At 42.8% G+C, this 25,993-nt stretch overlaps 1 protein-coding gene across 2 annotated transcripts in view; it reads right to left on the minus strand.

The window, feature by feature from the left end:
* agrn (agrin) overlaps positions 1 to 25,993 on the minus strand; it is a 206,628-nt gene that overhangs the window by 16,069 nt on the left and 164,566 nt on the right. For both annotated transcript variants that reach the window (XM_069659364.1, XM_069659363.1), the window contains exons 21-31: positions 23,964 to 24,083; positions 23,392 to 23,784; positions 20,870 to 21,062; positions 18,158 to 18,373; positions 17,279 to 17,508; positions 15,571 to 15,705; positions 12,048 to 12,138; positions 11,588 to 11,752; positions 10,100 to 10,211; positions 4,011 to 4,127; positions 565 to 748 (exon numbers count right to left, since the gene is read on the minus strand). In XM_069659364.1, coding sequence (XP_069515465.1) covers positions 565 to 748; positions 4,011 to 4,127; positions 10,100 to 10,211; positions 11,588 to 11,752; positions 12,048 to 12,138; positions 15,571 to 15,705; positions 17,279 to 17,508; positions 18,158 to 18,373; positions 20,870 to 21,062; positions 23,392 to 23,784; positions 23,964 to 24,083 — 1,956 coding nt within the window. The remainder of the gene's footprint in view (positions 1 to 564; positions 749 to 4,010; positions 4,128 to 10,099; positions 10,212 to 11,587; positions 11,753 to 12,047; positions 12,139 to 15,570; positions 15,706 to 17,278; positions 17,509 to 18,157; positions 18,374 to 20,869; positions 21,063 to 23,391; positions 23,785 to 23,963; positions 24,084 to 25,993) is intronic.

Here is a 25,993-nt window from a genome sequence, read left to right on the forward strand (position 1 = left end):
ATAAAGCGTAATCTCATGTTACGCGTGTTCTCATGTTGTTATCAACATTGTTACCTCGTCTTCACAACAAGGATTAAAGAAAAGTTTTATAAGCAGTCAAAAGTAGACTCGTCCCACATCCAAGGACAAGCTGTGTTATATATCCAATGTTAAATACCCAAATGTAAAAGGAAGCACAAACACAAAGTTGACTAATGTTGATTTCTAAAGTAAACTTTGTCTTGAAGATCTGCGTGTGTGCTACCTTGTGCCCATTGGGTATTCAACATTGGAATTATATTACTGTGGTTTAGCAGAACAAACAACATTCTGGGAAAGCAGCATCCTTTCAAAGACCTAACTCCTGCTGCCATGTGTCCCTTTAGAGAAAGAACAAATGATGTTGGATGAGGAAATGGAACAATCTGTACAGTAACAATGATTCACTGCAGTTTCACACTGCCATGATAAGGTGATATAAAGCCAGCAAGAGCGCCCACACCAATCATACTGGTGCTTACAAATCAAGATGTAATATAGTTGTGAGGATAGATGATAACACAGACTGTGGTTAGAGACACTCACTGTTCTGACAGTGTCCCCCTGAGAACCCGCTGAGGCAGACGCACTCGTAGGTGTCCAGCTGGGGGTTGCAGCGGCCGCCGTTGTGGCAGGGCTCCTGGGAACATGGGTGCATCTGGAACATGGCGACGTTGCTGGAGCGCAGGGCGTTCACCTCCCTGAGGATCGGGGTGCCATTCAGGATGATCTGAGAGAAGGAACACAGGGTTAAAAAGGCTCTACAGTAATTTTCGCTGACTTAAGTTACACATTAAAGGTCAGCTCAGTAGTCATTTTTATTACTCAGCCTGTGATAACAGTTGTTTAATGTCCTACTCGGCTCTGTAGGAGTTTTTCATATCTGAGAAAATTACGTTGTCAAGGTTACTTTGGTTCGGGCTGGGAGAGTACACAGTCACACAACAGAAGCCCTGAGTTATAAAGTTGAGATGTGGAGTTTGAGAAATGTGGGTATTCACAAGGCTGGAAGAGAAATGCAGTTGGTTGCATAGGAAAAATTAAGTTTGAAAAGTTGGGATACTGCCCCTTCTGCTTCTCTGATTTTGACCCTTGTTTTTGCTTTAAAGTTGTAATCTTGTAGATTTCGGTTTTGTTGTCTTTGGCGGCACCTGTGGTGATAAACGGTTATTGGGGGAGCACACTTCCCAGATATCCAGACAGTGCTGCATGTGTGATGTCCACAGTTGGCTCTGGTTGTAACTCTTGATTTTCCTCGCTGACGGTCGCTTTCCTTTTTAGACAGTTTGCCTTCATCTGAGCGTCGAGTTTGTTTCTTTTTCTTTGGATTTTCACTTCTTGTTGAAGTTGTATCTGTAGTCATCGATCTTTTCTTTGTTTGTTCAGCCATAGTAGATTACTGTTTACTCGTAACACTTGCAGAGAGCGGAAAAGCAGCCGCTTAGCTCCGCCTACCCTCTCTGGCAGACCAACCACTGCTGGGTGATGGAAAATGCGTCACTAACTGGACGCTGCTTGTGATTTTTTTCTGCGAAAGTCGCCACAGACACCCAGTCTGTATGACTGCAAATGCAAAGGCTTTCATCAGTGGGCCATAGGCTCAGTCACCATGGTGTTACCTCATTCAGCGATAGATAGTGACTTAACAGACATGTAACTAAATGAAAATCTTTACAATTTTTTAAAGTTAATTTTTTGGGGCAATTGTTTTTATTAGTCAAAGATAAAACAGGAAAGGCAGGAAGCGAGAGAATGACACAGCAAAGAGTCCAGGCTGAACTCAAACTGTGAGAGTCTCAATAAGGACTCACACAATGAGCCGCTGGGCCTTGGACACCCCCCAGAAATACAATCCTAAATCACTGCAGTACCCTTTAAATACCCTGAAGACTTTGTTTCAAAGCTTAGCTGTTTCTATTAACATGTTTAATTCATAACTGAATAGGCCACAATTAAATGCTGAATTAAAGCACTCTTACGTTTTATATAAAAAGAGCTTAGTTAATCTGCCTCATGAGGACTTTGCCAATGTGGTTTGATCAGACTTGATTGACAGTCGACTCGCAACAAAAGCAAGCATGTCATCATATTTACATTCAAATTGGCTAATCCCTGATTATTACCGTTATCAAAGTGAGCCTTGCCTATGAACTAGTGAGGAAAAGCAAGAACGAGAAGTAATACACAGAACCTACAGAAGTTTGTCATGTTAAATGACCTCAACTGTGTTCATGTTGTGTTCTCTCGTAAAGGGGACATATTTTAGCTATGCAATCAATGTTTTTGAATCACGTTGGTAAAGCTTGTTTAGTTTTAAAAATGGTATAAATATTTTAATTTAATTATTTTTTCGGAGCCTCTCCTTCCTCCTGAAACGAACAAGTTGTTTTGCCATTCACAGGTTAGACCTTAGCCACGATTGGCCGACAGTATTTGGAGTGACCACGTAGCCCCTCCCCCACGTGTGCGATCCCACATGGGGGACTCCAGAGTTGTAGAAAACAATGCTGCTCTAGGATCAGTTATCCTGCCTTATATGTACGAGCCAGAATCGCCAGGAGGTATCGGGATGGTAAGTTGGCAGCCTGAGGTGAATGACGGTGAATGACGATTGGTCAATTTCGGCGAAGGCAAGGCTCTACGTAGAAACCTGCCGCTGTTCTGAACGGCCCATTTCAGGGGCAACCTTTTTAAATTTGTAACTCTGGAAAAACACAGAATTTTGCAGTTTTCACTTTTTTACTGTGAACAATTAAACACCCAAAAATGTGAAACCCATGAAAATATGAGAATATCCATTCAAAAGATATGACCCCTTTAACTGACAACAAAAGGCAGAAAATATGTTTTCCAGGCATCCTGCATACAATATACAGTCAGATAAACAGTGTACTACAGATTATAATAAGGCTTGCGTTATGCTGGCAAGGCAGACATGAAGTCTTTAGAGGCCTAATTTGAATGCAGAGTCTTAAAAAACAGGAAGATCCGACCTGCCTGCGAGCTTAGATATATAAATCAGTATAATCTCATTAGACATCTGTTAAAGCCTCTTTTCACTGACCCGTGTTTATGTAACAGTCTTAATATTAAATATTTTCGACCTTCCCTTGGAGAGTTACCTTGTCTCTTTTAAATTTCTTCCCTCCTTTTCAGCGCTTTTGTTGTCACATTTATCTGATTTAATTTTTCCCTCCTTAGCAAACACTTGAAGATAATCATTTGTTACCACTCTTGGTTGTTGTCCAAAGGAAAGCAGCGAGTTATGGGGCTTTGTGTTTTCTGCTGAATGATCATTAAAACCTCATTATCCCAACACACCCTGAGAGCTAAACAGCCGTGTACAGTGATACTGTAGATTCATTTAAACGCGCTTTTCCTCTGAATATAAATTCCACTCGGTTACCACACTGGGAAATGTCTCACAAATAAGGTGTTGTCACGACGCACATGCTAAACAAGGACATCAAACTGAGTGTACAAACCGTCTTCCTCATAATTAACTATCCCCAACGGGCCAAGTAAGACAAACACCACATTTAGCTTTTGATTTGCTTGAAAAACTGTCAAGGGAAAGTTTGCCGAGGAGAACTAATGACAAGTTTGCACAAACAGTAACATCCTGCCTTTGTTCTACCGGGTTATTTTTGGCAATCGGAGATGAGCTTTTTGCTGGAAAGTGAAGGAAAAAAACTGGAAGGCTGTCAGAGAAAGATCTGAGAGAAGCAAAAGGGAGGGACTTCAAAATGTGCACGCTATTAATAGTGCATGCTAATCCAAATGAGCAGAGTCACTGCCCGTCTCAGAGTGAGCTTAGAATGGAAAATTACTATAATAATAGTGGACTGTAGTGACATGCTGGAGAGCTAATAACTTATCTTCTGAATTTTTTTATATAAATATCTGAGCACACAAGGGCTGGAGACATTAAAAATATGTATACATCAGTAAAATCCACAAGAAGAGCAAAACAGAGGCTAATAAACACTTACCTTCTGGACTGTTCCCTTGAATCCCTCCGAAAGTGCAGCGCTTCTTGCCACTCGGCTGTAATCAGGAGCTCCACCAACAAACAGAGACTCTTTCAGGTTAAGATCTACGTGCAGGTTCTGATGAGAGAGGACACAAAGAGGTTTTAACGGGTGAGCTGCAGCTGTGTGAACCTGAAACTCAAATCTCAGTCAAGTTGTAGTGTGCATATATTTAATGTTTATTTGTATAGGGACAAGTATAAAACAAGTAAACCGATGCCACACACTACAGCATTTATAGCCTTGGCTTATTTGCAATGCCTGTCCCTAGATGGGCCTTTAACATCCATCAGTGATTCCCATAGAATGAAAATGTAACCTCGGCACGGACGGGAGATAAATTTGTATTTTGGAAGTATTTGAAAAAATACATTACCCTAAACAAACAACCCATAAGTGGGCCAACATTAAACAGGAGAGGTGGCACCACAGTCATTTACAGTAGGGACATGATAAACCAGATGTAGTAAAAGTTGCTAAAATATACTGTTCCCAAGGTGTGAAGGTCAAACTGACCTACAGCTTTGACCTTTGATGGCTGAAATTTCAACCTTGAGTAGAAGTAGACTAAAGATATTCCCTCCAGGTCTTCCTGACCTACATGTACAGGTAAACCCGATGGCAATAATGGCTCAAAAAGCATTTGTCTAGGACGTTATGATGTCACAGTGAAGGGTAAGGGGTAAAAAAAAAGTCATTGCTTCATAATTCTCATAATAAGCTTATGTATTCTTGAGCTATGGCTACAAACATTTCATGAGCGCTCACATAACCGTGACCTTTGACAACCAAATCCTACTCAGTTAATCCTTGAGTTCAAGTGGACCTTAGTGCCAAACATGACGCTATTCCCTCCAGTCGTTCCTCAGATATATCCACAAGAACTGGGCGGACGTACAGACACTTAGGGATGTAAATGTGTACAGACAAAGACAGGTATAAAAAGCTCCACATATATATTTAAAAACACCCAATTTAATCTTTTCCGTTACACATCTTCAATTTCCCTGAGTGGTTTTCTCTTCAGGGCGTGATGGTTTATGGTTTTTCTTTAGCGAGTGATGTGTTTGTGTCCAGGGAGCATGAAATAAATAGTATCCTTTTATTTGAGATATACGTGTAAAGTGAGATTAATAAACCACATTTGCAGACATGTCACAGTCTTATAGATTGTCCTATTAAAAAAAATAGGATTTTTTCACATAGTAGCCGCAGATGCTTTAACTGCACTTGCTCGCCTTCTCTCTGCGTCGATACACTTGATACATTACAGCCTAATTGATTTCTATGTCTCTCACAGAGAGTGGTCAATTATCCTCTATCTGTGAGACATAAAAAGAGACTACAAAGGGAAATCAGGAGTAGGTTGGACTTGAGATACTGCTGCTTCTTCACAGACATCTCTAATGAATGGCTGATCATAAGCAGCGACCTTTCAAACAGTTGAGTGTGGAGACACATTAATTGCAATTTATTTGCGCTGCAACGGCTCTGAAATTCAATTCTTCCCACCAAACCTTCAGGCCGATTGCTTTGCATTAGCAAGGTACCGCTTCTTTCTTTTTTGCACACAAGAGCCGGCCCACTTCAGAAGGAAGGAATTAATGATCTTTATTTTATGTAGAGCAGTAATTGCCAGAGGGGTAAAGTGGAGTTAATTGCTGGAAAAATAATGGAAGGGGCCAAATAAACAGGCTTTGTGTGAGCAGAGCTGGCACCGGCTCGGCTTTTATTTAGGATGGGATTTGGAGTGCAGGAGGCAGCGGCGCTTGGCTGAAGCCCGGGGGCTGTGTCACTGCACCTTGAGCTGCTTCCAACAGAGACAGGGTGGGGACCTTGGCCAAAGCTGCTGGACGAGCTGTGACTGCTGCCTCGAGGCTTAGCTGAAAGTTGTCACCAACTGCAGGGCAGAGGCGGCCACCTCGGGCTCCTAACGTAGACCTGACTGCCCCGATACCCTCGCTTTCTCAGCAGATAAAATCACTGTAACACTTCATGCTATGCTACAATCATTTCCCATTGGCTATTTGCTTATTAGCATTCATATTGGTTGCATATTGGCTCTTTAGCTTTCTTTATAAAGCACTCATTAACACCAATATTTTGCCTGACTATGTTCTAAAAGAAACTTTTTCTTTTGAACATGAATTATAATGCTAATATGCATTGCTCAGTATGGGCCAAACAAGGTGGTAGTACAACAACACTTAGCCAAGGATATAAAGATCAGAGTTCACGTACAACAACTTCACTCTCAGCCCAGCAGTACTCTTAGTTAATGGCCTTGTAGTTGCATAAGTGTGGTTCTTGAAGTATTAGTATTAGTAATAGTGTTTTAGCTCTATTAAATAATGTTTTTAGCCCTCTGACAAGTGATCAAATATTTTATAACAGCTTATTTAAAGAGTTACAATACAGCACTGCTCTATCTATGTCTGATTTACTCAAAACCAACCTTGTAACTGAGAATTAACTTATGAGGTACGCTCACTTTATGCAACTCTTGGCCAATTTCTCCTGGTGAAAAGAGGACAAATCCTTGGGAGGATTGCAGCTCGTTGAGGTAAATCTCATTAAAATGTATTTTTACTTATAATTGCGTGTTTTTTCCAGGCTCTGTTTTCTCTCCTTGTTTTAATCACAAATTCATTACTTCATTTTCATTTGTCATTCTATATCGAATCTGGCTATTTACAGTTTACATCAATTAATTACAGCATTGATAATAGGAATATTAAATACAAAATTATTTCATCAAAATTACATTATTTCAGAAATTTTGGAAGACTGATATTTTTTAAAGCAATATTTACTGAAAATCTCAAGTACCACCTGCAGTACTCCAAACTACCTCTGGGGGTATGAGTGCCCACATTGAGAAACACAGTTGTAGAGTACAGTTATAAAGAATGAGGCCTTATTAAGTGCTTCTTGATGTCTAATAAAGAGCTTATGTGCTTCTAAAATGCATTATATTTTTAAGGTGAATATGCACTTTAATATTTTATTATCAAACACACAGATGCATTCTGAACCCGACTCACTATTTAAAGTGACGTGTCTATGACTAAGGTGAGTTTTCATGCAGTGAATGGCGTCACGTTCTGTTTGGTTGTAAACAGGTAATAATCTGCACCTGGTGAGAGAGGACAGTTGCTTCTACGGAGTGATTCTCGCTCGGTGATGTGCAGTGAGTGTTGTTTGTGTTGTTATGGGAGAGTGAGTGGGTGAAAGAGCGAGCGACTTTATGATATTATGGAGGATTGTTCCTGTTTCCAAAAAGAAGTGAGAACAGATGACAAAAGAACAGCCCGGCTTGGCTTGGCACCTCACATCTCCTCCGGTATATTTCCTCCCCTTCGCTCGCCTCCCCTGTCTTTGCTCTCACTTTTTCGACAGCCACGCGGCACTGGCGTGATATCCCCGCCTACGCCGGACTAATGAAGACGTTTCTTTGTTGCTAAAAACAATGGCCGCCAAAAAGATGACTGTCTCCTTTCCTTCTTCCCTCCCACCTTTCCACCCCCTCCCACCCCCACGGCAGATGGACCGAGGTGAAAGCCAAACCGTGTTCTTTAAGAGCATCTCCACTCGGGTGCTGTTTGTGTGTGCGTGTATGGGCTTATGAGATGGCAAAGTTTTTCTACAGAAGTGGCACCTGTAAAGCCACCCGCAGCTCTGCAAGAGTGCCTTTTTTTCCTGTGCCGCTGTTGCATGGAGAGATGGGGGTGAGAGGACACAGTGAGCGACTTAATATGAAATATGGGCTAAGGTGTGACTGGGACTTGTCTCATTACCTTGCGTGATTTCTTATTTCCAGACAGCACATCATAGAGAGGGAAAGAAAAATAGGGAGGAAGAGAGTTATTAGGGAAGACTACTAAGTGTCTGTGCATAAAGAGACATGCAAAGCTAAGCAAGTGCAAAAGCCCACCAAACACACTAACATATAATCATATGCACACACACACACACACACACACACACATAACCACACAGTGCATCTGTAAGAGCATGAAACAGCTGCAGAAAAGAACAGACAAGTGAGATTAAAAAGGGAATATGAGAAATGTGCACCTTACATTATAGACTGTACGTACACATACAAACTCAAAGCTGTGCAAGTGGGTGTTTATACTTAATGCAAATGAGAGTGCAAGTCTAAGAGGCTCATGCATGAAGCAGATGGTGCCACTGAGAAAAGATATAAAGCGAAAAACTTCATGGAGGAGAGACAGTGAATAGTGCCACTTAACCCGACCTCATTTACACACTGCTGCCATTCAAACAGATTTTTATTCCTCCTGTCTGTGCCTATGTGCCTTTTGAAAGTGTGTACTCTATCATGCTGGCAGACTGAGCCATCTTTGAAATGATGAACACCCAGCATGTAATATGTTCCATACTAGGATTGTGAAAAGTATCGGATACCATGTGTTTAAAACGGTACAATCTTCGCTAATTTTACATTCGATAGTGTACATAATTACTGAAGCTTTTAGAAGAACAGATCTACAAGCTGCTTTTTAATCCAAAGCTGCTGCAAGGAAGTGAGCAGCGGTGGTAGGGCGACCTAGAGAGGGAGTGAGGACAGAGAGCGACATTATCGGAGAGCAAGGAAGAGGCACACCACGCAATGATTGATGCTCGGTAATGTCCAAAATATGAAGAAAAACATGCAGAGGGCAGGGTTTCTGCACCTGGAGATACAGGGAGCAGCACACACTTCTAGTGGGCCATTAGTGATGATTGAGAGGGATGGTTTTTGTATGAGCTTGTACATTATTTTTTAAGGAAAATCCTATTTATTATGCATTTAGTAGGACTGAACAGTAGGACTATTTCAGCTGATTTGGTCTGTGTTCAGTGACTTTTTCTGTTGGTAATATAAAAAATAAACCTGCTGCAGTCTCAAAAGAGGTATTGAGAATTTGTATCTTTTCCTCGTATCATATAGAAGTTACAAACTGGTGTACCGACAGCCCTAATCCTGTGTGTGACTTCCTTTGATACGATGCGAGCTGCTCCGAGCAAAGCGAGCGCTCACTCCCTCTAAGTTCTTAAAGCAGGAGTGGGAGAGAATTAGCTGAGAGCCATATGGGATGGGGTCTCTGCATTGAGCTTCATAACTAGTCTCAGCTCATCTCTTGCGCATCCCCCCCCCGCCCCTCCCAACCCCCATCTTCACTTTCTCCTTGCTCTCTTCTTTAATACGATTTTCTGCCTCTGTTGCTGGAGTAAAACACAATTATCATACGGGCAGTGGGGGGAAGGACGGAGCAGCGAGAGAGGACAAAAAAAGCAGGAGAGCGTTGCGTCTTAGTGGAAGATGACGGAGTTGACAGAGTGCATGTTCATAATCACACATTACACTCTTTAATATAATTGGATGACCTGCAGGCTTATCAAACTATTAGATCGCCTTTCATTTGGAAGCATGTACCTGCGTTATTGGTTTAGACGCGGGGCTGAAGGGTTTCATTACACTCATCTCGCTGCTGCTGCTATCTCCTTAATCTGCCTCCACCTCCCCAGACACCTCCTCAAAGGCTGCATTTCTAAAATCCACTGTATACCAGCAGTATAAGCTGCTCTTTGCTTTCTGTTTGCAACACCAAGTTTTATCTCCTGTGTGTCAGCAAGCTGAAGGGCTGAGGTACAAAAAAAACAAAGTGGAATCACAGGACTTCCAAAATTAAGACAGCTTGTCAAACCGGCCCTCTGCATCTGGAGCTCTCCCTCTTACCTTGATGGATGTCGGGAGATAGCGGCATATTTTCAGAAAATCAATCAGGCGGAACCGCATGTTGTGGAAAAGGTTTGCTGATATAACCGTGCCTGAAACGGCCAAATAAAACACCTCTATATGGGCCACACAGGACCACTCGAGTCAAGGGATGTGGCGATGACATGATAGGAGCACGCAGATGGTTAAACAAACACGATATATATAATGCACAAGCAAGGCTAAGCACAGAAAAGGCCCATCAGCCCTGCATGCTGAAAGCAAGATAACCCTTAGCAGTAGCCTGTTAGCTTGCTTCTCTTACCGGTGCCTCTCCTCGAACCGGGTCCTTCTTGTTCACCATGATCTCTCCTTTGCGGTCGGCGCGCTCCAGGTTGATGGTGTTCCACACGTTGAGCTGGATTGGTTCCTTACTCCTAAATAACACACACAGATACTCAAACATTAGTAAACGCAGTCTCTTTAAAAACACATTTCTGGGTTCAGTTTGTCTTGTATTAACTTGTAGCATGTTCGATTTAGGAATATAGCACTGCAAATACAGGATGTTTTTAAGGCTTGTCCTAATAGAGTTGATGTTTGTTTCTTTTATATTTTTCCTAATTGTGTATGTTAATCCAAAGATAACAAACACAATACTTACAAAATACACCAATGATAAGAAATGGTATATACTTCCTGTTTCCTTAGCGGCCATGGACTCTTTGTCCCCTCTGAACACAATTAAAAAATAAAAGGAAATGAAAGTATTCTTTATCACAGAACACGTTTAACTTGAATTTTGAATTCATGGTTTCAAGTTTCAAGTTATTATCTGGAAGATCTCAGTTTCATTCTCTTTGGCGGCACCTATGGCGATAAACGGTAATTGTGGGAGCACACTTCCCACATATCCAGACAGTGTCACATGTGTGACGTCCACGGTTGGCTCCGGTTGTAACTCTTGATTTTCCTGGCTGACGGTTGCTTTCCTTTTTAGACTGTTTGCTTCATCTGAGCGTCCAATTTGTTTCCTTTTCTTTGGATTTTCACTTATTTTTGAAGTTGTATCTGTAGTCATCGATCTTTTCTCTGTTTGTTCAGCCATAGTAGATTACTGTTTACTTGCAACACTTGCAGAGTCCAGAAAAGCAGCCACTTAGCTCCGCCTACCCTCTCTGGCAGACCAACCACTGTTGGCTGATGGAAAACGCGTCACTAACTGGGCGGCGCTTGTGATTTTTTTCCGTGAAAGTCGCCACAGACACCCAGTCTGTAATTCTGCAAATGCAAAAGCTTTCATCAGTGGGCCATAGGCTCAATCACCATTGTGTTACCTCATTTGATGACGGTGAAAATCTTCGAGATTATTACTTTAACTACCGTCACATTTCTGTTTGTCCGATGTAAAGAGATGTGCAAAGGACTGGCTGTTTATCAGTTGCCAGATCTAGCGAGAGAAGAGATATTTGTGTTGCCAGATTGTGCAGGGTGTTTCTTAGAATGAGACAAATCTGAAAGAAAGTTAACTTTCCTGTGATTTGTCTGTCTGAAAAAGATATTTAAGTGTCAAAATGTTCCATGGATAAGTGGCTGGTGAAAAATTGGGTCTAATAATGACTTTGGGAGCTATAAGGCGAAAGAATGATCTGAGCTCAGGATCACTTCTACTACTGGACTGAACCTCAGGGCCTACTGCTTGTCTCCTAAACGTGCTGTGTAAGACAGTGGACACAAATACAGGAAACCCCTCTCATTGTGCCGTCTCCTTTCTGAACAGTCTCTGGTGAAACCCTCTTAGCTTGATGCTAACCTGATAGTAGCGGGCCCCTTCCCCAGGTCGTAGCGGTACTCCAGGATCCCGTCATTGAGGGACAGAGAGATGAAGTCTCCTTTGCCGTCCGACTTTTGTCCGTTGTAGAAGATCATACCGTTGGAGTCGTTGGCCATGAGAATCACTGTCATGCTGAGTTTTTGACTGCAAGCAAAACCAGTAAACACACACACGAGTCAGAGATACACAAAAAAATGCTTATTTTTGTGACATTGGTACTCCTTTTATGAAAAGAAGGCAGAGATACTATATATTCTACATGCTTAGGCCTAGATAATGTGTTTTTGGTATAAGCCTCATTGTTAATTCAGATCAGGCTCACAGACGGCAGCTCTGCCTGAGGCTCAGAACAAGCTCAGTCTATGCAAACTACATGATATCCTGTGTTCAGTAATACATACATAAGCCTTGACTGTTTGGGTTTCGTGCAGAGACTTACCGCAGGTTATGCCCGTACATATGAAGCCCCTTCAGCTCCAGGTAAGAGTCTCCATCGAATAACGGCATGTAAGCCCCTCTCCTCTCAGCCACTGTAAAAACAAAGACACTTTATTCATCCTCAGGTCTCCTTTTTGTTGCTGACAGAATTGAAATTCAGGGAGAGTCAGTACATCTGTGAGCGACCTGTCAGCATTATGGAAAGACGTGGATTTGTGTTTTTACAGCCTTTGGGATTAAGACTTTCTCTTGACAGGAATTCAAACAAAAAAATCAAAAACCCTTATGTCAGAGTGATTACACAGGCTGCCACAGAGCAACAAAGGACCTTTGGAGACACGTAGAGTTTAACACTACAGCAGGGACCCATGAAATAATACAGCCATTGTACTTTGGCAGGCCGTTTTTACAAATTCCTGTCTCTTCGATGGGTCGACGTCTGGCGGTCCTGTTTCCGGCAGTCTCGAGTGATTAGGACAGGCACCGTGCCATGCTTCTAACAAGTGGTTTGACATTAAAAATCATTGAAGTGTCACCCGGGGGTATGTGTTCGTGGTGTTGTTTGCAAAAACTACCATCATTCAGAGACATATGCAATGCTAGTCGCTCACGCACACACACTTAAGCTAACACACATACCTACGCAAGCGGCAGGAAAGCTTTTATTCGTAATTGGCTGGGATTAGCAGAGTCGAGTCAGGATGGGGAAGGCAGACGGAGATGAGAAAGCTAATTAGCTATTGTGCCGAAGACTGCTAATGACGATGGCACGCACCACGGAGGAGAGGGAAAAATAGTCTTCCACACACAACAAGGATTCGTGCACTAAACTGAACTGTTTAGGAGCGGCTCAGAAAGTAGCTTCTTACAGGAGTGCAGTGGAGGGTTTTCTCCTCTTCACACTATGTTCCAAATGAAAGCACAGTGATCAATAAGTCACCAGAAGTCCAGACAGTGGGATGAGCCGAGTGACCAGGATAAACCCACATGATGAAGTTTGACCATGAAGAAAAGTTTGTTCGAGGTGTACTTTCAGAGTTAGGAGCTGGAGCTAAGGTTGATGCTAGCTCTGGGGTTGAACATTTGTTTATCTGTTTCACAACTGATGAGCAACTGAAAGCTGAGAAGAAAGTAAGAAGCAGCAGGGGCTTGGGGAAATATTTACATTTACAACATCACCCATAAGGTAGAGCTAGAAAACAGCTAACGTTAGCTAACATTACCGTTTGACAGTGCTAATTCAAAAACATCAAAGCTCGTCTTGGACACATTAACCGAAGCCTGAAAGGCAACTGAGAGGTGAGAAGCAGCAGGGGCTTGGGGACATATTTAAAGTTGAAACATGACCCATTAGCCACGGTTAGATAACAGATATTGTTAGCTAACATTACTGTTTGATAGTGTTCATTCCATAGACTGTATGAATAAGGTTAATTCAGAAACATCAAAGCTCATCTTGGACACATTTACTTAAAGATATAATCTTTAAGTTCTCACTTTTGTTCTATTTGGCGGCACCTTATGGCGATAAAAGGCAATTGCGGGCGCATACTTCCAACATAACCAGATGTCTACGGTTGGCTCCTTTTGTTACGGTTGTAACTCTTTTTCTCGCTGACTATCGCTTTTCCTTTTTAGACTGTTTGCCTTCATTTGTTTCTTTTTCTTTGGGTTTTCACTTATTTTTGAAGTTGTATCTGTAGTCATCCATCTTTTCTTTCAGTACACCTCGAACATCCATCTTTCTGCGAAGGTCGCCACAGTCACCCAGTCTTTAATAATATTATATACTGCAAATGCAAAGGCTTTCATCAGTGGGCCGTAGGCTCAATCACTATTGTGTTACCTCATTCGGCGATAGATAGAGACTTAACAGACATTTATTTAAATGAAAATCATTAAGATTATATCTTTAAGCCTATAAAATAAAACACAGTGGTCCTTTCCTATCATATCATGTAACACAGTGGAACGGTGATATTAGCAAAGAAGTTGTTGACGCTAATGGGATATCAAATACCTTCTTTTGCCCAATGTCACCCTGGATTTTTACTATATTTGGATGTTTTCAGTCCAAGTGGTGAGATGAAATAATTTGTCAGATTCCTACTTTTAAAACCTGGAGCACAGCAGTATGACGTGATAACAGCATTTCAGCTTCCCATCTCGGGTGTGATGTCAGAGGAAACATAGCCGCCGTGTGAACACAGTGAATGAATCAGACACACTCTCTCCAGCTCAGGCACTGAATGTAAAACACTGTTGAAACTGAAACTCCCCCCTGCAGTCAGTTTTTCAAGGACCGTCTCAGTTCAAGTGGTCCTGCTTTCATCACTAAGTTGTAATGATTTACACTATCACAGCGCGCAGAGAGAAGTATGCCATTCAATACTATTGGATACCCTTGAGAAAAGCCCTTGATGCTGAATATCACGGCAGCGTGCTTCACTGATGGACTTTGGCGGAATCAAAATAGAAAACATACCTCAGCTGAAAATTCACACACAAAAGGTTACACACTCTTAATAGTAGGACTAATTCACCTTCCAGCCTCTTATGAGTGAGCTACCTGTCTTTTGAACTGTTCTCAGTGCAGCCCTCAGAGGGCGCGTCCGCCTGGCTGCCGCCTTATCTGTGAGCTCCTGTCTGGGGCTGACACTCCGGCTGACTGACGCTCCCATTAATCATGGCGGGCAGCGAGGACTGATGCGATTAGTCATCTCATTGATTCCTGTGAAAAAATAGCCTTTTGGAATGGGAGACGCTCTCGCTCACACGGCATTGATTTTGGTTCACCTCAATTTATTTCAGTCACCTGCTAACTGGGACTCAGGGCTTGGAAAGGAGGCTATCCCCATCTGGTTTTTCTAAATTCCCCCGGATACAAGAGTGCATGTTCCTCTTTTGTTAGGGATGTGGCTGATGGTGTATTCTCTTTCATTCACGGTTACAGAAGTCGACTTCAGTATTGCAAACATTCTTGACAACATCTAAAAAGCCAGGGAGGGAAGACTTCATATTGTGACACCAACAAAAGTGCTAATGATGAACTTCAAAAGCAGACGAGCCGTGCTCTGGTCTTTTCCCCAGCCGCGGCCTGGTTCTGCCATGTGGAGCAACAACAATGTTTGAACACAACACCTGTGGGCGGACAGGCACGGAGGGAGGGAGTGAAGGAAGGCTGCGGCTTTGCTGCCGCTTACCCGCTAACAAGCGCAGCCGAGTCGATGTGGTGGATGGCCCGACGGGGCCAATCATCTACCTCAGCTCTGAAACCCTCCCACCCTCTCCCCCCCTGAAGGCTCACCCCCCCTCCCCCTTCTGTTTGATCCCCCTTTCCGATTCAGCATGGATGGAAACGTCACAGAGCGGAAAGAAAAGAGAGGAAAGGGGGCAGAAATTGAAAAGGATCCTACTCAGCTGACACCAGTCAAAAACACCGGTGCTCCTTGATAAGCACCGGAGAAAACAAAAGAGGCATGAAGTCATGGAGTTCAACTAGTATAAACAAAGAGTTGGATTACCTTTCTCGCAGTGCTTGCCTTCACGTCCCATGGGGCACTCGCATTTGTAGCCTCCCTCGGGCAGCGCCTGACACTGGGAGGATGGATGGCACCTGTTTGGCTCACATGGGTCGTGGACGTCGGCACAAGTTGGACCTAGAACCACACACATGCATACAAATACAATGTGAGAAAAACCACCAACATTTTCATCTATTTTCATTTCATCTGAGAGGAGGGGGAGACAAAAGAGGGGAGACAAGCGGGGTATGAGGATTTCCTCTGTAATAGAGGTCATTTTCTAATAGGATTTGGAAATATTACACGTCCAGATTAAACAGCGGAGAGCCTCCCCACCATGTGGTCATGTTTCTGGGCCAACAGTGACTGTGGGAAAGGCTCGGGAGCGTCTGCTGGATGATGGTTTTGCCCTCTGCCACAGCCCATCTGAATTCACCCGTCATTACTTTAGCAGTCAGAGCCTGTGGTGAGCAGAGCGCTTTAATGAACCCCATCCCCGCTGAGCTCACAGGGCTCCCCCCGTTTTTCCTCACTCACACTTTTATCCCCTGCTCTCCCTTCTTCCCTACCACAGCTCTTTTTATCATATCTCTTCCCTCTCTCTTCCATCTTTTTAACTCTAATACTCTCTCGCCGCCCTCGTTCATCAGGCTGTCCTGACATGTCCTCCCTCTAACTACAAATCTTGCCACCCATATATTCTCTCTCCTTGTTTTTCTGTGATCCGTCCCTCCCATTGAGACCGGCAATCTTGGGCACTTTTTAAACTGACATGATGACAAAATTAACTCGAATGTGAGTCTGCAGGCAACGCTCCAATTCTCATTATCACCATTCATTTAACACCATGTTGCCAACACAAGTCGGATCGCAGCGATGCGTCTCTAGAGTGGAGGATTATCTCTGCTTCTTCTCAGGCTTCTCAATAACAACGAAACATAAAAGCACCTCTTATATAAAAGGCAATAATAATGTAATGTGATACTTTATTGATCCACATTTTAAATTCAAGCAAAAAGGGCTTTTAAAGCTTGGCTAAAGGTGCCTTCCCTAACCACTGAGCTGCCCCGATGTGAGTATAAAACTCTTTACTATTCAAGCATAAAAGTTATCTCTGACAATTAATTTGGTTCTGGTGTGAAACTTTCTGCAGCAGGCTGCGGTACAACCAGCAAGGGGCACGCTTGGCTGGGCCCCGATGGCGTCTGCTCATAACTGTATCTCTCTGAGTTGCTTGTTAGTTGGCATCTGCTGGAAGGAGAGAAAAAGAGGAGGGAAGGATGTGGAAGAAGAGATAGGCCAAAGGCCGTTCACTGAGCATTTGGTGAAAGTTTTCATGTCTGTCTGTGCCGCGTCAACCTTTAATCTCTCATTTCTGTGTCGGACACACAGATTTGGTGCTGTTGGTGTTTACAAACTGACTTTCAGCGCTCCTGCTGGGGGCACGAGTTACACAGTCAAATTAGGCTGTCAAGCTTACTTAGGATTTACGAGAAACTCATGACCACAGTGAATCCCACAAGAGAAGGCAATGCAGAGATATAAACATAATTTTAATGGGTGGGTGGAAGAAAAGTCAGCAAAAATTCACACATGAATTTAAATATTTTCTTCTTATTTCCCTGGAATAAACCTCTCTGTGAGAAATCCCAGTACGCCCATTAGGCACACCGCTGAGCTGCACAACTGCATTACCGAAGCCTCTTACCCCAGAATCCTTTTCTGCACTGGCAGTGGAACATCTCTGCCTCTTTGACCTGGCAGGCGGCGCCGTTCTTGCAGGGATTCGGCTGGCAGGGGTTGTTTCCACATTCACCCACGCCGCTGCCGTACAGACTGTCACCACCGCTCTCCTGCAGGTTGAGCACCCGGTTGTTGACATCCAGCAGGCGGATGCAGCCGACCAGACCTGCGGACACGCCTGTTCTTTCCCTCACGCTGAGGAAAGAGAAGGAATGCGATGAATTTAAAGCCTTCTTTCAACATAAAAGATTGACAGAGCCTGCAGATATAATTATAACCTTACTAGCCATCATTTAATAATACTGAGCTTCGAGCAAGGACAACTTTATGTGCTTGAAAATCCTTTAATAAGGGATGAGGTTGGGGAATTATTTGAGTCTTATTCTAGTTGTTGATTGACTTCAAGTGCTTACTGTTTACAAGGAAGAGTTGATTGTAGTGCTGCATATGATTTACCTCAAGTAAACTGGCATGACTTTGAAGTACAGCCCTATTTCTTTTAGAACCAGATGATTTCTGACTTGTCATTTATATTTAGCTTCCTTTGTGAAGCACTTTATGAATGAAACAAAATTATAAATACATTTGTGTTTAGAACTATTATTTAAAAGGGGGCACAGGCTGATTGTTTTTTCCCCAAACTATGAAATTAAGACGTAATAAAGATAACTCCATAGTGGAAAAAAAAGTCAGCAAAATGCAAAAAAAAATGTGATTCAAAGTGCTGGACTGAAAACTAAAAGCTTTCATTAAAGAGGAACTACAGTTAATGGACTTCTGTCTGATGTAATTCCCTCCCTGAATTTCATCCTAACAATGTGCATCTGTAGATAGAAGGTCTTACTCCAGCTTCATTTCTTCAGGCACTCCTCCAATCAGCAGGTTGGTGTCCAGGTTGAGGCCGTCTGTGCCGCGTGGACTCTCGCCCTCGATGTGCGGCTCGTTGTCCACGCTGAGCATGGCGTTGCGTCTGTTGCGGGTCACCACCAGCTGATGCCAGCGGCCCTGATTGATCTGCACTTTGCTGATCAGTGTGCCTGTGCCCGAACCTGTGTTAAACCTGAGAAGAGGAGGAAGACGCTCAGTATCAAACTTCAGATAAGTTTACAGGACTTGGGAAGGTTATTTTCTACACCTAATGGGGAGAAAAAATCAGCTCACATTGCTCAACAAGACAGAGATGGATGAAAGAAAGAAGGTACAGGACTTCCCATCTGGGATTGCAAACTATGTGCCTGGAATGAGGCAGTTACTCACTTAAAAAATGTCTTTCACACCCTCTTTTTAATTAAACCTTTTATCTAATGAGGTTTTGTTGTGAAAAAAGGCCATATCGTCACAGAGAAGAGCTGTCGTGTATGTGCACCCACACATATGGTTGCATTAGCACAACCTGTGAGCAATTATCTGCCACAAATAATTAGTTCTTCTCCCCACGTCTTGGATTTGCAGAGCTGTGGGTGGTAATCTCACAGCTGTATTTCTGGAAGTGAGGCAGAGCCCCATTTGAAAGCCAAAGTGACTAATGATCTCCTTTAGTTTGCTATTGATTTCCCTCCGAACAGAGAAATCTAACCTGGCCAGGTTGCGAGGAGCTGAACGGGCTTCGAGGGGTTAGGTTGAAACACAAGACCAAAAAGATGAGAAATACTGATGGTGTTTGAAATAATGGGTCCAAAACACAAAAAAGACGTGGTGCAGAATCTCTAATTAGTTCACTCATGTCTGTTCTGAGGATGCTGCCTTTCCCCAAATCATTTTCTATGCACACAATCCAACTGTGGAGGAGGAGAGGAATACTAAGTGTTTGTTTAAGTTTCAGGCAGAAAATAGTCCAATTTAAATGTATTAGATGGAACTTTTGTTTACAGTCAGCTGTCCACATTCAAAGGTGATACTAGCCTTAAAAACCACAGTGTTCAAATTCTGTTACACGTAAATCCTAAAAGGGGTCTACACTAATTTAACCGGTCACAGGGAGTGATATCCAGCCGGGCTCTGGGTCTACAAATACAAATAAAGTGAGGGCATGGAGGTTGAATGATATGGGTGTTTACCAGGCAGACAAAGCAGGTGCATTACGGGATTTATACGAGTGGGATTTAACGTGTTTCAGGTGAGTACTCAAATTAGAAGGAAGCACGATGCTAAACCACTCTTGTTACAAATTCAAATTTATACACAATGGTTGTATCAGATGACAGATCAATCCAATCACAAACACGTAAATAAAGCATGTAATAAAAATGCTATACGAATGTAAATGTAATCTGATCTTAAATTTATATTTCATCCATCCATTTTCTTGGATGCAAGTTAGCCCAGACATTCCTCTCCCTAGCAACATCTTCCAGCTCCTCCTGGGGGATTCCGAGGGGTTCCCAGGCCAGGTGGGATATATAGCTCCCGAGCTCGCTCCAGATGTCCAAGCTCTTTACCCTATCTCTAAGGCTGAGCCCCGACACCCTGCAGAAGAAACTCAATTCAGCCGCTTGTATCCCTGACTTCATTCTTTCGGTCACTAACCAAAGCTCAAGACCACAGGTGAGGGTTGGAACGTGGATCGACTGCTAATTTGCGAGCTCCGCCTTACGGGTCAGCTCCTTCTTCACCATGGCGGCCCGGCACAACGCCTGCAATACTGCTGATGCTGCACCGACCCGTCTGTTAATCTCACGATCCATTTTACCCTCTCTTGTGAACAAGACCCCGAGATACTTGTACTCTTTGGCTTGGGGCAGCACCTCTCATCCCACCCGTAGGGAACAATCGAGCGGTTTCTGGGAGAGAACCATGACCTCGGAGTTGGAGGTGCTGACTCTCATGGCTGCAAACCGCTCCAGTGAAATATTTCACTGTTGTAAAATGTAATGGACAAATTGTGTAAACATAAATAATGCTATATAATTAGAAGGGAATAAAATACTTTACTAATCACAGAGAATAACGTTGCTGTGGAAACCCAATATTTCCTTAAAGAAGACACTATTCGCATTGATTTATAACGTTTTATACGTTTTATAACCTTTAATAGCCTAGTGCAACCTATTATTATGTAACTTTAAGGTATACAGTGTGATAAAAAAACTACTACTCTGATACTACAATACTAACTCCATACTCATTTCCTGAATGCATATTATAAGATTTCTGGATGCTCATGCTACATATCAATGCTAAATTTGGATATGCTACACATATTTGTGTCCATATGTCTGCACCATCTGCAAACGTGATCATGTGAACAGCTCATTTACAAGTTTGCACACATTTCAGAAAGCATGTCTCCGTAGCCGTAACCTGCAAATCTGTCAAGAAGCTTCTGTGTCTTTATTTATTTCTGGCCGTGGTGTTTGCAGCATGTTTTCTTGCCGTAATTATTTGCCTCATTATCTTCAGCGCTCTCTATTTGTTTTACTCTTATCTACACCCTCTCCCGGCTGCCGCTGCAATGACCATGTTTCCCCAGGGGGATCATTTGAGTTTCATCAAATGTAATCAAGCAAAAGCAGCTAAAACCAATGCCGATGCAACCTTTTACTTTCACAACACTCACTTGAGCTCGACTTTGCCGTTGACCAGAGCCAGAGAGATGAAGTCCTTCTTGCCTTCCTGGCCGTTGTAGAGCAGGATGCCGGTCATCTCGGATGCTCTGAACTCCATGGCGATGCGGACCGTGTGATAGGCGGTCATTGTTTGGAACGCCAGGTATGACTGGCCTCCGAATGACGGGATGAAGTAATGGATCACTGTGGAGGAAGGAAGACAACAAGCCACTCCTGTCATTACTACATGATTTGCTTTATCATGGCGTTTAATGTGCATAATTAAGTGAGAGTGGAGGTGGTGTGTCCCTGAGTTAGAGCCTTTCTGTCAGTTTGTTTCAGGAACGATGTTTTTCTGATGAGTTTCTCAAAAGGAGAAGGCCCACCCTCATGTCACACACATTCACGCTCTCATGCTCACACACACACGCACACAGGAAACCTTTGTTTTTCCGCCACTCGACAATTATGATTATTATCATCCATTTTCTCCCCCGGGCTCCTTTTCTCTCCATCCATCTGTCGTTCCGTCCGTCTCTCTGAGGAGAATGGCAGCTGATGAGCTGCCTCTTTTCTAATGACTTGATTGATCTGGGGGAGGCTGGCGTGCAGTTCGTGTGTGTGTGTGACTGCATTTAGCCACTCTAACTGAAAGATACACACTGATTATCACCAGCTAATCCCCATCAAAGCAATTACTGTCAATTATCTTAAGATGCAGCTGTGTGAGGTTGCTCCTCATCCCCAAAAATCCCAAAGTGGGGTAAGAGGGAGGAAACAAAAGAGTTGTGCTTCTCAAGAACTTCTCCTTGATTTATGATTTTTTCTGTGGAGCTGATTGGACTCCGCGTTGCCTTTGGTGAACGGCTCAGCAGTTGCTTTCTTCTGAGGTGTTGAATCTGATAGAATCACTTGAGATAAGTTGGATTTGCAGCCACCGAGGATACATGACGTGTCTGACTCTATCACACCTCCACTCTTTGTCTTCAAGTTAGTGTGAAACCAACGCTTGGCCCTAGAGCTCTGATTGTGGTCCAGGGCCGTGCACAGACATTTTTGGGGGCAGGGGCACAAGCAAAAAAAATAAAAGGACTTGCTCCACCAACATGCACTAATTCCCACCCTGATGTTGTCACACCGCCGCCATCCATAATCTCACATTATGTTGATAACATGGGAACTGTTTGTATTCTCCGGAACCACATTATTCCACAAAGAAACCACAGTTCTGACATGTTTACAGGAGAGTAATGCAGTCAGTCAGTGTTCAGCTGTTTAGACGGTTTCAGTCTCGTTAGGTCAGTGGTTTCTTTGAGAAGTTTTTTTTTTTTTTAATGGATAACATAAAAAGTAAGTGTTGTTTCGGTTGATTTCATAATTAAAATAGTGCCTACCTGAGTGATATTCACTGTAACTGGGGTGACAAGGAAGACGCTCTGAAAAGTTAATTGATTGATTGAGACGAAATCATTTGGGAGGGGAGTACTTCCTAAATTGATAAGGCTTATATTTTGTGGATACTACTTTACCTTTCCGTCTTTATATTTGATAGAATTTAAAAAACATTATATACTGTATATGTATCTTTTAAATTGAGGGTACTTTTCGACTCTGGGGGCACAAGGGCAGGGGCTCTGTGCACGTTCCTGTTGTGGTGAGCTTTCCACATCTGTGACCACATTACTTTGCATTTAAATATTCCAGCACTTACTGCAAGTTATTCCTTACACGGCTGCTTAAAGCAACTATGTGGAAATTTGTGTTGATTTTAGCAGCCCCTGCGGACTAGGTGGTACATCTTGTATCTTTTCTACTACTGTCCTGTAAATGCAAACATAGTATCTTAATAAAAAATCTCCTCCTGCTCCCTTTAACCAACTAATGTTCTACTCACTGTGAAAAAGAGAGGCTCTTTAGTTCTGCGCGCTGTATATCGTGTCGACATGCATTAAAAATAACTATATAGAACAAGTCATCTTCTAGCTGATGTTCTGGTTTGTGTTTGTAGGTCACACAGAGCCATCAGTATTATACAGAGAATATTTAAGAACCACTTAAAACCTCCTTTAATGTAACTTTGTAGCCACTTTGTGAAGCTACATTTAGATAAAACTTCTACTTAACACAAGAACTACATTTCACCGTTTCTGTGAAATGAGGTTTCAATAAATAAAACATTCATTTAATAAAAGATGTGCTATAATGGCATGTTTTTGCTGCTTCATAAATACATTAAAGCACTTGAGGATGTGGTTGGCAGTGATTATAGAACACCTGAAAGGCATGACAGGCACAATGGAAAGCGGAGCGCCTTAAACCCTCTAAGTTACTATATAATCACTGTTAAAGTCAGCCTTTGGTGGTTGCTTTGAAAGTGTTAATTGCAATAGTACTAATGATTATAGAGGAAGTCTGTTCCAGCTGGTTTTCTCAGATGAATTTAAAATCGGCTCAGACTTTGAACTTTGATTTAAGAGAAGCAATGTAGGAGAAAAAATCGTTCCTGATATGAAGAGAAAAAGAGCCGGCTCACCCTTCTCACACACGGCGCCTCCTCGCCCGGCGGGGCACTTGCAGCTGAAGTCGGTGCCATCGTCCTCGCAGCTGCCCCCGTGGAGGCAGGGGTGGGAGCTGCATGGCTTCTGGTGGTGAAGTCTGCTCCTGACGTGGGAGATGGTGGTGACTGGAGGCGGCGCAGTGGTGGTGACAGCTTCCGTTTTCGCGGGGATTGGTCGCAGTGTCGTGACTGGCGCTGAAGTCGTGGTGGTACGTCTGCCGTTGTAAGGCCGGCGGGTGAAGTAAGCGGTGGTTGGCGGAGGCCTGGTGGTGGTGGTAGTGGTGGGAGCAGCTGTGGTTGGAGCAGCTGTGGTGAGTGACGCTGTGGTGGTGGTGGTAGTGGTGGTGAAGAAGGGGATGGAGGAGAGGCCTGTAAGCACAGCAGGAGAGAACAAAGGGAATTAGAGAAAGAAAAAGAGTAACGGTAAAGTATGAATATTTACTCTAAGACCTGTTAAACCTTTGATAAATAACCTCATGAATATCTTAAACCCCCCCTTTTTATTCTATTAATCCCCACACACTCCTGTTAAGTCCACAATGTATTACCATAATTGGTGAAGCGAATATTCTCGTCCTCCGGCTTCTTCACTGCGATGCTGGTATCTTTAGAGGCCTTCAGCTGTTTCAGCAGGGCTCCTTCTATGTCCTCCACCGTGTATCTCGTGTCTACAATAAACAAGAGGTACAAGCACTCATGAGCAGACCTCTCAGGAGCATTCCAAAGCAAATAAAGGACTCAAGGTTCTTTTTGGTACAATGGGTATATCAGAAAGCCCCATGTATGACATGTAGAGGGTCTCTGGAGACCACTTGTCCTCCACCCGCTTGTCCGTTTCTTTAAAAGATGAAATGCTCTCATAACATTCGCCACAGATGTTCGCCTTACTGGCCATGGAGGAGCGCCACTTAACAGTATCCCTCGCCCCGTATGAAGGTTATAAAAGGAAGCTATACGACGCTCATAAAAGCAGAAAGGAGCGTAAAGGCTGAGTCATGGTATGAAGCACATCATTCTTAGCTGGATTCATACAGTTACAAAAAATGGATGCAATCTGAAAAAAATGATGATTAAGTAAACATTAATAACCCTTGTGTAGCTGTTTTTCAAGTCATGGCAACAAAAAAGACACCTGTCAATCAACTTGAGATGAACAGCTGCTTTCCTTCCTTGTTCTTTGTACTGTAAAGCACAAGCCAACAAACTCACCTGTGTGGGGAACTTTCCTGGCTCTGATGAAACACAAAAACTCATCTCAGCAGAGGTAAGAAAAAAACCTTTTTATGATGTTTCCCTTTTTAAGTACTGGGCCAAATTGTTGCAAGCAAAAGATTAAGTTGGCATTGAGAAGAAAATTAAGAAAAAAAATACTAATGAGGAAAAACATTCCGTGCTTGACAATATAATGAGCCAAATAAAAAATAAGTAGAAAGCACTCAAAGAGCACGCAGCTCTGCCAAGGATGCACAACCCTCCAAATATTTTATTTTATAAATAGAAATGTTTAGAAGTTTTTAACCTTCTTCTGCATCAGAAATGCACTATGATAAGGATTTTTTTGGACCGGGTCACTTTTGGCACAAGGATGAAGTGTTCCAATTGCAAGCGAAGCATTACGACTGAGTCATGGCCATAGTTTGTTTCTGTAACGCCACATTTACATTAGGAGTTTGCAGGATCGCTGAGAGGAGCAATGTGCAAGTACATTAAGGCTGCTGTTTTACAATAGCTTTTAGTTTAAAAATATATATATATTATCCATAATGTTGTTATGAACTGAACTTAGTGAAGGCAAAGCGATTAACTGAACTCTGCCTTTGTTTACATTTTCCAGGGCAAAATTTTAAGTCAGTGATCCATATGACTGTTAAAGAAAGCAGGATGAGATTTTATGTTAAAAATCACCACTTAAACAGACGATCTTGAAGAGCTCAGTTTCGTTCTCTGGGGCGCCCCCTAATGATGGTATACGCTAATTGCGGGAGGACGCTTCCCAATTTAACCAGACGTCCACGGTCGCTTTTCTTTTTAGACTGTTTGCCTTCATCTGAGCCTCGAATTTGTTACTTTTTCTTTGGATTTTCACTTATTTTTGAAGTTGTATTTGTAGTCATCCTTCTTTTCTTTGTTTGTTCAGCCATAGTAGATTACCGTTTACTCTCAACACTTGCAGAGAGCGGAAAAGCAACCGCTTAGCTCCGCCCACCCTCTCTGGCAGACCAACCACTGCTGGCTGATGGAAAACGCGTCACTAACTGGGCGCCGCTTGTGATTTTTTCCACGAAAGTCGCCACAGACACCCAGTCTGTAATACTGCAAATGCAAAGGCTTTCATCAGTGGGCCATAGGCTCAATCACCGTTGTGTTACCTCATTCAGCGATAGAACGTGACTTAACAGACTTTTATTTAAATGAAAATCAGCAAAGAGATAAGAGCTACGGCTTTGTCCACAGGGGGCGCCAAAATCAACACAAACTGAAAGTTCCTCAGCAACTTTAAGTGGTGGTTTTTAACAAAAATCTCATCCTGTTTTCTTTAACAGTCAGATGTATCACTCACTTTAGATTTTTGCCCTGG

The sequence above is a fragment of the Semicossyphus pulcher genome, unplaced genomic scaffold (genome assembly GCF_022749685.1).
Source record: "Semicossyphus pulcher isolate SPU_LCO1_2020_fin unplaced genomic scaffold, fSemPul1.0.p SCAF_13, whole genome shotgun sequence".
NCBI classification, from domain to species: domain Eukaryota; kingdom Metazoa; phylum Chordata; class Actinopteri; order Labriformes; family Labridae; genus Semicossyphus; species Semicossyphus pulcher.